Source organism: Lampris incognitus, chromosome 2 (assembly GCF_029633865.1).
Source record: "Lampris incognitus isolate fLamInc1 chromosome 2, fLamInc1.hap2, whole genome shotgun sequence".
NCBI classification, from domain to species: Eukaryota; Metazoa; Chordata; class Actinopteri; order Lampriformes; family Lampridae; genus Lampris; species Lampris incognitus.
In genome coordinates this window covers 96,526,963-96,540,026 of record NC_079212.1, presented here as the reverse complement: position 1 = coordinate 96,540,026, position 13,064 = coordinate 96,526,963, and the positions used below count along the sequence as shown (strand labels likewise).

The following is a 13,064-nucleotide window of genomic DNA, read 5'->3' as shown; positions in this document are numbered from 1 at the left end:
TTCCTCATATAAGGGCTTGGGGACTGACATGTAGGTTCTTGCTACCGGCTTAGGGTCTTTCAATGAAATGCTCAACTGAAGCTTATCAATACAACCTATGTCACTATCTGATCGGGAAAAAGAGTTCGACTCCTCCCTCAGCATCTCACGAGCAACCTGCCTCTGAACTTCATCTAGGTGGCTGAGATCAATAGGGGGGTCCCAGAGCTCTGACCTAGTTTCCTGGTCTTTGGTGTGTTGGGCCTGAATGTTATTTACATCAACAGGTGAGTGCGTTTCCTTGACTCCACTAAGTGGCTACGCAGATGTCACTGACTGTGCTGTACCAATAACTACCCTTGCCTGTCAACATAATGTCATGGTCAGTGGGGTTTTGTACACTAAGGATGATGTTTGGATGTGCCCCTTTTCTAACCTGAACAAGTGCGGCACAAAAGTCCAGTCCCTCTGGCCACTGGGGATTGTGATCAGGCTCAAAGGCTAAGGTGGTGTCTTCTTTAAAGGGCTTAACATGTATTCTACATGTCACTTGTACAGAACTATGACTCGGTATACTCATTCTCTGACAGGCTGTCCTCACTAGATGCGCGCTTGTTCGCTCAACACTCACTGATTTAATGAATGCCTTAACTGTCTTTTTCTTTAAGTTAGGAAAAGCCATCTTCACTGTTTTTATCAGTTTATTTTCCTCATCGTCATTTGTCTGGTTTTTCTGACTGTTAAGAACAACATGTTCAATTACATTGAAGCCAATTATAGGGTGGGACTGTTGGCTGCCTTTCATAACACACATGGGAACCTGAAACTCATCAACACTAGCTGTTAGCCTAAAGCTCACTGCTATCCACCCTACATATGGCATCTCTGTACCATTGGCTGCCTCAACCTGCAAGGGGTAATTTGGATCAACTATCTCTGCTATGTCTCTCAATTTGGTATTAGGGACATTGTCAGCTTTCCAAACCTCATCGATTGCAGACACCTGTGAGCCAGTGTCCCAGAGTACTAAAGTTCTATTCCCTTGTAGATAGCAGTCAATGAGACATTTTTTTCCAACCAGTTCAGTCACCGTGGACTCTTTCTTTGTCAGAATGTTTCTTTTTTTGTAAGCCGCAATCTTGCATGAATGTGCTTGTTGTGGTTTTGGCTTAAGAGGTGTGAATGGTTTACAGTTTTCTTTATGTTCTGGCCAGTGATTACCCTGACATTCTCTGGAACAGTAAAGTACTGTTTTACACACTGAACATTGTGGAAAGTTCAGATCTTTCTCTTTTTCTCCACAGTTGGTGCAATTTTGGGACACTTTGGCTGATCCGGTCACTCTCTGTCCCCCGCGGGCAACCGCTCCTCATTTAAAGGTCTCTCTCTCTCAGCACCGGGCAGCGCTCTGTTTCCTCTGCAACCTGCATGGAAGTGTTCGCTACTCCCACACCTGTAGCAATGCTGGCAATATTCCTCTCCTCACTGCTGACACATGTAACATCTTGGTCGGAGGCATGGCATTCGACATCTCTGTGGTGCAAACCTCTGCTGAAACTGGGCTGCTCCATTCAATACCCTTGGACCACTCACAGCTCGATATTCCTGCACTGGTCCACCTGGCTGGTGGAAAGCTGTGGCACTCTCTTTATTCCAGGCCGTGAACTGTGGCTGGAAATAATGTGGGTGGTTGGCTGTCCCATAATCTGTCTCTTTGCTAGTGGGAGGATACAGTTTTGGTGTATTTTCTGTCTTATGAATAGACTCTCTAATTTGTGATAGCTCTGCCTTGAGATCTTTCAACAGTACAATGTCTGCTTTGATTTCCTTGAGGTCTGACAGGCAGCACATCGGGAGGAAGTGTGACTATGCTTTGTTGAGCTGTACATTTGTCTCCACTTACATTACTAGACTGGACAGCGTGGACACTGGTGTGTCGCTGTGGTGTGATCTGTCTCTTTTTATCTTGTCTCTCTTTCTTTTTAGCACATGCCATATTGAGCCGTTCCAAGAGCAACTCATCTGAAGTAGCTGGTTGTAGCAGGTAAGGTTGGAGATCGGTTTTTATACTGTCATTCTGTAAGCCTGTGAGTACTGTATGCATGAACATGTTCTGCACTAGTGCATGGTCATACTTGAGACAAGACTCAGCTTCCTGTGATGCAAACAATATTTTCTGTCTTAAATCCATTGCTCTGAATAAAACATTCTGTGGAGCCGCTTTACTGCTCTGAACCTCTGTGGGAAGCTGTTTGTATAGCTCAGTTGCACTCCTCTCTTAGTAATGTGGGTGGAGGATCCTCCTTAAAGTCGGCAGAGACAGATCACTTTTACCTTCAAGATAACTCCGCAGCTGTAGGCCGGGTACAATGGCTCTAATAACAGCATCCACAATTTCGGACTCAGGGTAGCATTTGCTGAGACCATTCTCTATTGGGCGGGCCAAGCTGGAGAAGGTAAGTCTGTCTCTTTGCCCAGGTTCACCAATCTGACCTGAAATTTTATAGTCTTTACGCCATGGCGGGCTATTTGCATGGGCAGGGGCTGTGTGAACTGGTAGAGTTTAACTGGTCACTATACTCTTTGTGTCTCTGTTGGCTCATTCCTGCATTTCAGTTTCCTTCTGTTGCACCATTAGTTTTAGCTGTTCTAATTCTCTCTTTAATTTATCCTGTTCCTCGTTTTCATCTTTGAGCATTTTATTTTTGCTAGCCCTCTGAAGGGTCTGTATCATGTCCATTAGGCTTAACAGTTCGGACAGACCGCCATCTTCAAGCTCACTTAGTTCATCATGTTGAACATGTTGGATGATATACAAAACAAGTGCCTTACGAGTTTTGCCAACTATGTTTTTTTGGTTTGTTCCTGAGATGTCAAGAAACTCACATATTTGCATTAACTGGTCTGTAGTAAATTGAAAAAGAGCTGCTTTAATCTGAAACTGCAAATCCTCCACCTCTGCATCTATCTTGGCAGGTGAGTGACAAACTGTGTGGGAGTATGTTTCGCCTGTCATCGTAGACTTTGCTGCCCCCTAGTGAACACGCTGTACCTCAGGATGCACGCCTTCCTTGACTAGGCTTTCACCCCAACTGTAGCCGCACTCTCTGCCACCTGGGTTGTTTTATGGGATGATCGATGTGGGCTTCTTCCTCAGCTTCGGGACACCAGCCTCACTTCTCTCATTCCAGCAGTGTCTCCAAATGTAATACCCTTGGAACAGGGGAAGAAATGAATACAGGACAGCTGCTGGCTCTTCATCAACTGTATTAATGACGAGAGCCCCCAGCGTGCCCTCTAGTCACATCTCCTCAGACATGAGCAACTGAAAACTGATTCAGTCCTAACTAATCGATTTCAGTGTGAACATATTTCACCCGATTACAGTTTGATAAATTCTGCACAAATCAGGTTGCCCATGTCTTATTTGAAGGACACCCTTGTTCCATTAACTAACAGAGGTGCCGTCCATTTGTCTGTTCCCACTGCACTGACTTGATTGTCAGTGTCTACACTCTCAGTTGGCTGCACACTTATTTCAGTCACAGGAAACCATGTCCACTACATGCACCTTGCGTTTTTTCCTTTTTCTTGAAAAACAAATTTTTGCATAGTAGTTTTGTCCCTTACACCTGGAGCACGTTTTGCCAAATGCTGGGCATTGCCTGGGTTTGTGATTATCTCCACAACGTTTGCAGATAAATGTGTCACTTTGCTTGCTTCAACCGCCTCGGTATTTTCCGCGCCCATTTTACTTGAATGAAACGGCATCTACATTCGCACTTGGCAGAGCTAAAGCTAGTCCCTTAGCGGCACCTTCCAACATTTCCACATGCTGTTTAGCTAACTCGCTGGCCTGGCATATTTTCACAGCATTGTCCAAACTAGATATTGTGTATTTAAAAACATTGGAAATACTTTTTCGAGCTACAAGTAAAAGCCTTCCTGTTTGTATACAACAAATTCTTAAATTAAGTGAAGGAAACTATAAGAGAGTTGTGTATTTTCGAAACATGTAAAGTGAGAACCAATGTAAAACACAGATGTTTCAGTTTTGGGAGTCAAGCTATGGAATGGTCTGTGAATGTTCTCATTCATCCAGGTCATGGTTATCCAAAGGAATTGAATCAAGTGCAACTGGACTTGGTATATATCCGTGAAGACGTTTCGCCTCTCATCCAAGAGGCTTCATCAGTTCGTGCCTTTCTGACTAGACTAAGCTAGTCTGACTGGCTGGTGATGAAACTCAGACATTTATCCTCTTTGGCGTCATTATCAGAGCTATTGATGTTCATGGCTCTTTGTGTTCCGATGTTTAGCAACGCCCGTCGTTATCAGAGCTAGTGATGTGCATGGCTCTTTGTGATCCGATGTTAAGTAGCGACGGTTGTTGGGGGTGTTAGTTTCGACTTCGTTAGTGCTCCATTCAGTGGTCATGAGTCGTTGGAGCCGTTAGTGACCGACTGTTGTTCTTGGAGGCTAAGCTTCTTGAGTCTCCTGGGTAGAAATGAAAGGACGGCATCGTAAGTGGGAGATAGGTGGTGTCGCAGACCTCCTCCTCTGTTGAGGGATGGTTTTTCCAGTTTCGCATAGATGGCTTCCTTCACCCCTCTTTCAAACCATCTATCTTCCCTGTCCAAAATGTGTACATTGCTGTCCTCGAAGGAGTGTGTCTTCTCCTTTAGGTGTAGATAAACTGCTGAGTCTTGTCCTGAGGAGTTTGGCCTTCTGTGTTGGGCCATCCGTTTCTTTAGTGGTTGTTTGGTTTCTCCTATGTATACGTAGGTCAGTGCAATCCTCATTGCATTGTACAGCATACACCAGATTGCTTTTTTGGGTGTGTGGTACACGGTCTTTGAGATGAACCAGTCTTTGTCGGAGTGTGTTGCTGGGTTTGAAGTATACCGGGATGCGGTGTTTGTTAAAAATTCTCCTGAGTTTCTCAGAGACCCCAGAAACATATGGGATTACTATGTTATTCCTTCTGTTCCTTTTCTCCTCATCGCTCACCTGGTTGGTCTTTTTGGAATGTGTTGCAGTTTTCACAAAGGTCCAACTGGGGTAGCCGCAGGTTTTTAAAGCTCCCCTCAGGTGTTTGTGTTCTTCCCGTTGGGCCTGAGTGTTGCTGGGCACATTGTCAGCTCTGTGTTGCAGAGTTCTGATGACGCCCAGTTTGTGTTCCAGAGGGTGGTGTGAGTCGAAAAGTAGATATTGGTCTGTGTGTGTAGGTTTCCTGTAAACCCCAATGTGGAGGCTCCTGTCTTCCCCAATGTGGATGTCACAGTCCAAGAAGGGCAAACTGTTGTTCTTTATGTCTTCCCTTGTGAACTCAATGTTCTTGTCCACTGAGTTGATGTGTTTGGTAAACGCTTGCACCTCTTGTGTTTGGATTTTGACCCATGTGTCGTCCACATATCTGAACCAGTGGCTCGGAGGTGTTCCTCTGAAGGAGTTCAGGGCCCTGTGTTCTACCTCTTCCATATATAAGTTGGCCACAATGGGAGATACTGGTCAGCCCATTGCACAGCCATGTTTCTGTCTGTAAAACTGGCCCCTGAATTGGAAATATGTAGTGTTCAGGCAAAGGTCCAGTAGTTGGCAAATCTGGTCTGGGCTGAGGTTGGTCCTATCGTGGAGGGTGTCGTCCCGTAGCAACCGTTGCCTCACAGTTTCCAAAGCCTCCATGGTTGGGATGCAGGTGAATAACGAGGTCACATCGTAGGATACCATGGTTTCATTCAGTTCCAGTTTTACGCCTTGGACCTTATTCGCAAAGTCAATGGAGTTTTGGATATGGTGAGGTGTTTCGCCCACTAAAGGAGTCAAGATGTTGGCTATATGTTTGGCAATGTTGTACGTGACCGAGTTTATGCTGCTGACGATAGGCCTGAGGGGGGTTCCATCTTTATGGATCTTAGGGAGTCCATATATGCATGGAATGTTATCTTGTGGGTAGAGACGGTGGTATTGTATCCGATCAATGGTTCCTCCTTTCTGTAGTTTCTGTAGGTATTCTATTATTCCCCTCTTGTAACCACTAGTTGGATCACGTCTCAGAGGTTCATAGGTGTCGGTGTCGCTGAGTAATGATGTGATCTTGGCGTGGTAGTCTGTTGTGTTGAGGATAACCGTGCATCTCCCCTTATCTGCTGGAAGGATAGTGATGTTTTCATCCATGCTCAGGGCTGTCACGGCTTTCCTTTCCTCCATGGTTAGGTTGGAAGGAGGGAGTTTCGCATTGGACAGAGCTGCTGATACCTTTAACCTAAGCTGTTCCGCCTCGGTTTCCGTTAGATTGTTTTTCCTTATAGCTGATTCTGTGGATGTGATGAGGTCAACTATAGGTAGTTGTTTGGGTGTCATGGCGAAGTTCAGTCCTTTGGCTAAGACCTCCTTCTCTGATTGGGTAAGTACCTTGTCCGACAGATTCTTGATCCATCTGTTCTGCATTCCGTTTTGTGTGGGATATTCTGTCTTTTGTCTCCAGGTAAGTATATCTGCTTGGCTAGTGTTGTTGGTTCGTCGCTGTAAGTTTTGAAACTTCCTTGTCTGCCTTTCTTTGGTTTTGTGGTGTTGAGATAGTGGGGCTTTCTTGGTGAAATCAGTGATACTCTCCAAGACTGCACCAGGCAAGTGGGATGTTAGTTGCTGGAGTAGTTGGTCAGATTTCTCCTTCAGTCCTTCAATAGTGAAATGGACCTGTCTCACTCTTTCATTCAGGAGTTGATTCTGTGCCTTCTCTATGATTCTGTCTGCTATATGTCCTTTCATTGTGGTACACAGGCGCAGGCTAGTTGGTATGAGCCTGTGTTGTCTGCATCTCAGATTGAATTGCAAGTGGTTTCTGTAGTCTGCAATCTTCCGAGCCATCCTTTCATATTCCCTCACCATTTTAAGGGCGTCAGACCCAAATTGTTCCGCAACATGTCTGTGAATGTTCTCATTCATCCAGGTCATGGTTATCCAAAGGAATTGAATCAAGTGCAGCTGGACTTGGTATATATCCGTGAAGACGTTTCGCCTCTCATCCAAGAGGCTTCATCAGTTCGTGCCTTTCTGACTAGACCAAGCTAGTCTGACTGGCTGGTGAAGAAACTCAGATATTTATCCTCTTTGGAGTCGTTATCAGAGCTATTGATGTCCATGGCTCTTTGTGAACACAACGAGCCATGGACATCAATAGCTGTCTTGGTGATTCAATCAGTCAGACTAGCTTGATCTAGTCAGAAAGGCACGAACTGATGAAGCCTCTTGGATGAGAGGCGAAACGTTTTCACGGATATGTACCAAGTCCAGTTGCACTTGATTCAATTCCTTTGGATAAAGCTATGGAATGGTATTAACGATGAACTGAAATTGTGTAGCTCGCTGTTGAGTTTCAGAAAATCTTTAAAATGTAAAATAATTAAGGATTACAACTTAGTATATTTTTTTCTTCCTTTTATAACTATGATATTCTAGGTTAATTTAAGGACTGTATATGATATGCAACAATAAGCCTTGGGCTTCAGCCTATTCCTTTTTCGGTCATTGATTGAGTTTTGTTGTTTGAAATGGACTGATGTAAATATGTACGATGTTTTTCTCTTTTTTTCTGTCTGTCGTATATGAACACAAATGCATGACCGAAATAAATAAATCATTCATTCATTCATTCAAACTGAGTTCCGCTTCTCTTAACAATCTTTCGCTGACTTTCTTGTTACAGGTACTGGCCTTTAGCTTCAGATCTGTAAGAAAACTATCAAAAGTCTCTCCTTTGCGTTGCATCCGCTATCTAAACACATACCTCTCGTAAGTCTCATTCTTTTTTGACAGGCAGTGTTCGTCGAATTTCTTGATGACTTCGTCCAGCTTGTCCCCCTCGATTGCAAACGTGAATGTGTTGCACACCTCCGGAGGTGTACATGGCGGTCTTTCGCTCGTTTGACGCCTCTGTCACCTCTGTAGCCGCGGCATACAGCTTGACTCCTGCTTGAAATTTCTCCAGTTCGCGTCTACATTTCCAGTTAACGTTACAGTCTCCGGTGGTTTTATCGCATCCATTTTCTGTCTGGTTCACTCGTAGTACCGTGTAATGTTCTGTTATGTAATAAATCAAGCTGAAAAGTAAATCTTGTCTCCGTGTATTCTAGAACGTTCTGCGCATGAACCTTAACCCTCTACCATAAACAACCACTCTGCCACCTACTGGCCCGGTGAGCACATATCATTACAGCTGGTTTAAAAGTGGACTAATAGCGCTTGTCAGAGGTATGGCTCCCCAAGTGACGTGGACGCATTGCACGCTACATTAGGGAGTGTCTTGTTGCCAAAGAAATGAGTGCTGAACGTCATGGACTCTGTCGTGAAAGCTGTCAATGTTGTCAAGAAGAGTGCTTTGCGAACGCGTCTCTTTTCCTCTCTCTGTGCCGCCGCTGCGGGAGAAGAACACACTGCGCTACTTTACCATTCTGGGGTTCGATGGCTTTCGCGTGGAGCAGTGCTGTCCCGCGTGTTCGAGTTACGTACGTCTATTTGAGTTTTTACTTTGCCAAAACTGCGCAGACTTGGCTGCAAGTTTCAGTGGTGATGTCTGGGTTACTAAACTTGCATATCTTTCAGACGTTTACTCTGAGCTGAGCAGACTCAAAAGTTCTTTGCAATGCTGCAATACTGATTCTGTTTGTGATATTCATGAACAGGATCTCAAGGCGCAGCCAAGGTGAGGAGTGTGTCCGTTTTGGGAACCTCCGAATTGCATCTCTGCTCTTCGTAGATGATGTGGTTTTGTTGGTTTCACCAGAACGCGACCTCCAGCTCGCACTGCGGCGGTTTGCAGCTGAGTGTGAAATGGCTGGGATGAGAGTCAACACCTCCAAGTCTGAGGCCATGGTTTTCTACCAGAAAATGGTGGATTGCTCCCTCTGGGTTGGGGATGAGTTGTTGCCTCAAGTGAAGGAGTTCAAGTATCTCGGGGTCTTGTTCACAAGTGAGGGTAGGGTGGAGCGGGAAATTGACAGGTTGATTGGTGCAGCATCAACAGTAATGCGGACGTTGTACCGGACCGTTGTGGTGAAGAAGCAGCTGAGCTGGAAGGCAAAGCTCTCAATTTGCCAGTCAATCTTCGTCCCAACCCTCATCTATGGTCATGAGCTTTGGGTAGTGACCGAAAGGGTGAGATCGTGGACACAAGCGGCTGAAATTAGTTTCCTCCGTAGGGTGTCTGGGCTCAGCCTTAGAGATAGGGTGAGGAGCTTGGGCATCCGGAGGGAGCTTGGAGTAGAGCCGCTGCTCCTTCGCGTCGAAAGGAGCCAGTTGAGGCGGTTCGGGCATCTGATTAGGATGCCTCCTGGGCGCCTTCCTTTGGAGGTTTACCGTGCATGGCCAACTGGGAGGAGACCCCGGGGTAGACCCAGAACTCGCTGGAGGGACTACATGTCCAATCTGGCCTGGGAACGCCTTGGGTTCCCCGAGGAGAAGCTGGAGGAGTTGCTGGGGAGAGGGACGTCTGGAGCGCCCTACTTAGCTTGCCGCCACCGCGACCCGACCCCGGAGAAGCGGCTGAAGATGAATGAATGAATAAATGAATGAATGAATGAATGAATGAATATTTGAATGGTTTAGGATTGTATTCACCATTACAAAGCACTGTACATGTATTACAAAATACATGGCACTGTAGGCCGCCCTACACATTATTGTTGGCATGGTTTATAAGCAACACAATTTTATACGATATGTAATAAGGGGTTCCTCCATCGTGTCCCTATCAGCCAAGAGGTCCTTGGCCTGAAAAACGTTGAAGACCTCTGCATTCCTGTAAGCTGTGTTGATCCCTGTGAGCATTCAGGGTAAGATGAATTGTGTGTGTGTGTGTGTGGGGGGGGTTGCGCTGTGTGTGTGTGGGGGGGGGGGTTGCGCTGTGTGCGTGGGAAGCAGTTACATTCACTGTCGACACAGAGGAGATACGGGAAAGCGGAGGGGCATCTGCCATTAAAAAAAAAACAACAAAAAAAACTTGCAGACACTATTGATTTCCATTTGTCTGCTTGGGGTATAAAAGGCGGTTTGAGTTTTGTAGTCACCAGTTACGTGTGGTGGCCAAAATGGAAAAAGTCGTGGGGCAAATAGCCCTCCTTGGGCTATTGCTGGCTTTTGTTGCAACATTGCCAAAGAAGGTAAGGCTATATTATGCAGAGCTGGACATGGTGAGATTATACAGCAGAACTATAAGGGGCACTCATTTTAAACGTATTCTAGATGCAGAAAATTGTCAGGCTCGTTGATAGTTATTTGAAGGTAGTCTATTATAACTGAATTTTCTTGTAAATTACAACATAATGAACTATGCCTCTTTGACAAACATCACAGAGCAGAGGGTGAAGGACCCTCTGGTCCTGCACTTTTCATGTTGTTTTCTCCTCCTTCAATACCACGGGCGGCATGGTGGCCCAGTGGTTAGTGCCCGTCGTATCACAGCAAGAAGGTTCTGGATTCGAACCCCGGGGTTGTCCAACCTTGGGGGTCATCCCAGGTCGTTCTCTGTGTGGAGATTGCATGTTCTCCTTGCGTGTTCTCTCCATAGGCGGTCAAAATGACCGCCGGTTTTTAAACTCGATATTCTGTCAAGATGAATACCCAGTTGAGATATTAATGCATTGCATATGTTAGTATGTCAGCAAACGACTGACACCAAAATTAACATTTTAACAGCTATAATACTATTTTTAAACAATTTAAGCTTCAGAGAGACATGGTCGAACTTGAACAGCAAAATAGAAAAAGTGAAAATATTACCTGAAAAACAAAACGGAAAACACATATTGCTAATCTAACAAACGGAACAAGGTCTATAAAACGTGAATGTAAAAAAAAGAACTGAAAATAAATATTGGAACAGTCCCAAAGAACGACCAGAACTTAAAAACTACTAGAACGACTGTGGGGTTTTTAAACTCGATATTCTGTAGCGATAAATACCCAGATACCCGTTAACTAGGGACTAACGTGTCTTATTAGTAGTTTACAGTATGTCTGTTAAGAAAGTAACTTACACCAAAATTAGCATTTTAACAAATTTTAATACTACTTTAATACTACTGTAAACTACTAATAACACACGTTAGTCCCTAGTTAACGAGCCTGACCCTTTAGCCGAGCGGTTAGTGATGTCGCCTTGTGATGCAGTACACTTCGTATCGAATCCCGCACCGGGCAAGAAAATAACTGGTCACATTACTAATGCTACTTTTAATACGGTCCGACGCCTGCAAACACTGCAACGCATCGGTGGTAGTAGTCATGGTGCGTCTGAAACGGCGTCTGTACCCAGACATGTTCGCAATAATCAAGTTTAGACATTTTCTGCACCGGAGAACGTTAGTTTTTTTTTTCTAGGACAGAGCAATGAACTTCGCGAAGGAAGGAGCAGCCCAGCATGTTTAGTAATGTGTGTTTCCTGGACTTCCTCAGGAGGACTGGGACATCTACAGCTTTCACATCAACTCCACAGTGGCCAGTCGTTACGCCACCACCGTTATCACTAGCCGCGTGGTCAACCGTATGGACCAGCCAAAGGAAATTGAATTCCAAGTCAGGATTCCCAAGAATGCCTTCATCAGTAAATTCAGAATGTAGGTCACTGATAACTGCAGTTTGTGAAATGATCCCAATGACTACAAATCATGTTCATATAGAGTGTTATTTGAACATACGCCACGAAACACGGAAATTTTGCAAAATCAGAAATGGGCCTCTCATGTGAATTTAGGAATACAATAACATTCTTTCTAATTGTGGGTGCTCCTTAGGTTGATCGACGGCAAAATGTACGATGGTGTTGTGAAAGCCAAAGAGGAAGCTCAGCAGCAGTATCAGGAGGCGGTGTCCCGTGGTCAAAGTGCCGGGCTGGTCAGGTGCATTATGGAGCAGTGTTATGTCAATTCTTTTCTAGCAATAAAAACGCTGTGTAAAACCGAGAGTTCGTGTTCCTAAGTGTGATTACTTCCAATTTCTCTGTTGCAGTTCGGTGGGTAGGACACTCGAGGAGTTCAAGACCACAGTGACTATAGCCGCCCTCCAAAAGGTGACCTTTGAACTCACATACGAGGAGCTGTTGAAACGCAGGCATGGCAAGTACGAGTTGCAAATCCATGCTCGGCCCATGCAGCCTGTAGTAGACTTTAAGGTGAGTATTTACGAGCTTTTCTCTATGTCCGCTCGGCATTCAGAAAACACTGCTGACAAATCTCCTAATTTATCCCCAAGTCATAGCTTCAAGCTCCTGTTTTGTTTTTTTTTTGTTTTTTTTTTATTTTATTTTTTTACCATGGCAGGTCGACATACACATCAGTGAGAAAGCGGGCATCAGTTTCATCGACGTTAAAGGAGGACTAAGCACCAAATCCATGGCTGGTGCTATCACCCAAACAGTTACTCAGAATGAGGTACTGTCTGCTGTAGGCTGTTGCGAGGTTAGGATTCAGAACACGGAGCACAAGTGTTTACTCGCTGTGCCGTGTCTCTCCCAACGATGAAAAGTAGAAGAATGACAAAGGCCAATAATCTATCTGAAGCACAAAGTCAATTTACATCTTTAAGTGACCTAGTGCAGTGTCAGTTGCTGTCTGTCATGGTGCAGTAAGTGCTAATTTATCCTGTTTCCAGGCATGGCTATATTTCTACCCAACGGAGGGGCAACAGACAACATGCACCAGCTGTGGAGAGCAGGGTATGAATGGAGATCTGGTTGTTGTTTATGACGTCAACAGGGACAACTCACTGGGAGACATCACGGTATGGGTTAAGTGAGGTGCAGTTTACACTGCCTTCAGTCAAAAGAGAAAACCTTATGGGTTAATTTTGTAACTGGGGGGGGGGTGTACAAACAAATACAGCCAACAGTTCCTAAACACAGTTAAACTTGAATAGCCTTTTGACATCAGACACAGTGGGAGGTATCGTCTATGAAACTGTCAGTCCGCTGCTGACGCAAAGGGCCAGAATTGCAGCGGTAGAGAGCAACAATCTCTCTCTCTCTCTCTCTCTCTCTCTCTCACACACACACACACAGAGTCCTACAGTCAGTCAGTTAGTGAAATGGT

The 13,064-nt window shown here is 45.0% G+C and overlaps 1 protein-coding gene across 1 annotated transcript in view; it reads left to right on the top strand.

Annotated features, from left to right (window-relative positions):
• The first annotated feature begins 10,067 nt into the window (after positions 1-10,067).
• The window catches only part of LOC130106656 (inter-alpha-trypsin inhibitor heavy chain H3-like), a 41,001-nt gene continuing 38,004 nt past the window's right edge, over positions 10,068-13,064 (top strand). Inside the window, exons 1-6 of the mRNA XM_056272845.1 lie at positions 10,068-10,139; positions 11,434-11,594; positions 11,772-11,876; positions 11,986-12,148; positions 12,297-12,407; positions 12,628-12,756. Coding sequence (XP_056128820.1) covers positions 10,068-10,139; positions 11,434-11,594; positions 11,772-11,876; positions 11,986-12,148; positions 12,297-12,407; positions 12,628-12,756 — 741 coding nt within the window. The remainder of the gene's footprint in view (positions 10,140-11,433; positions 11,595-11,771; positions 11,877-11,985; positions 12,149-12,296; positions 12,408-12,627; positions 12,757-13,064) is intronic.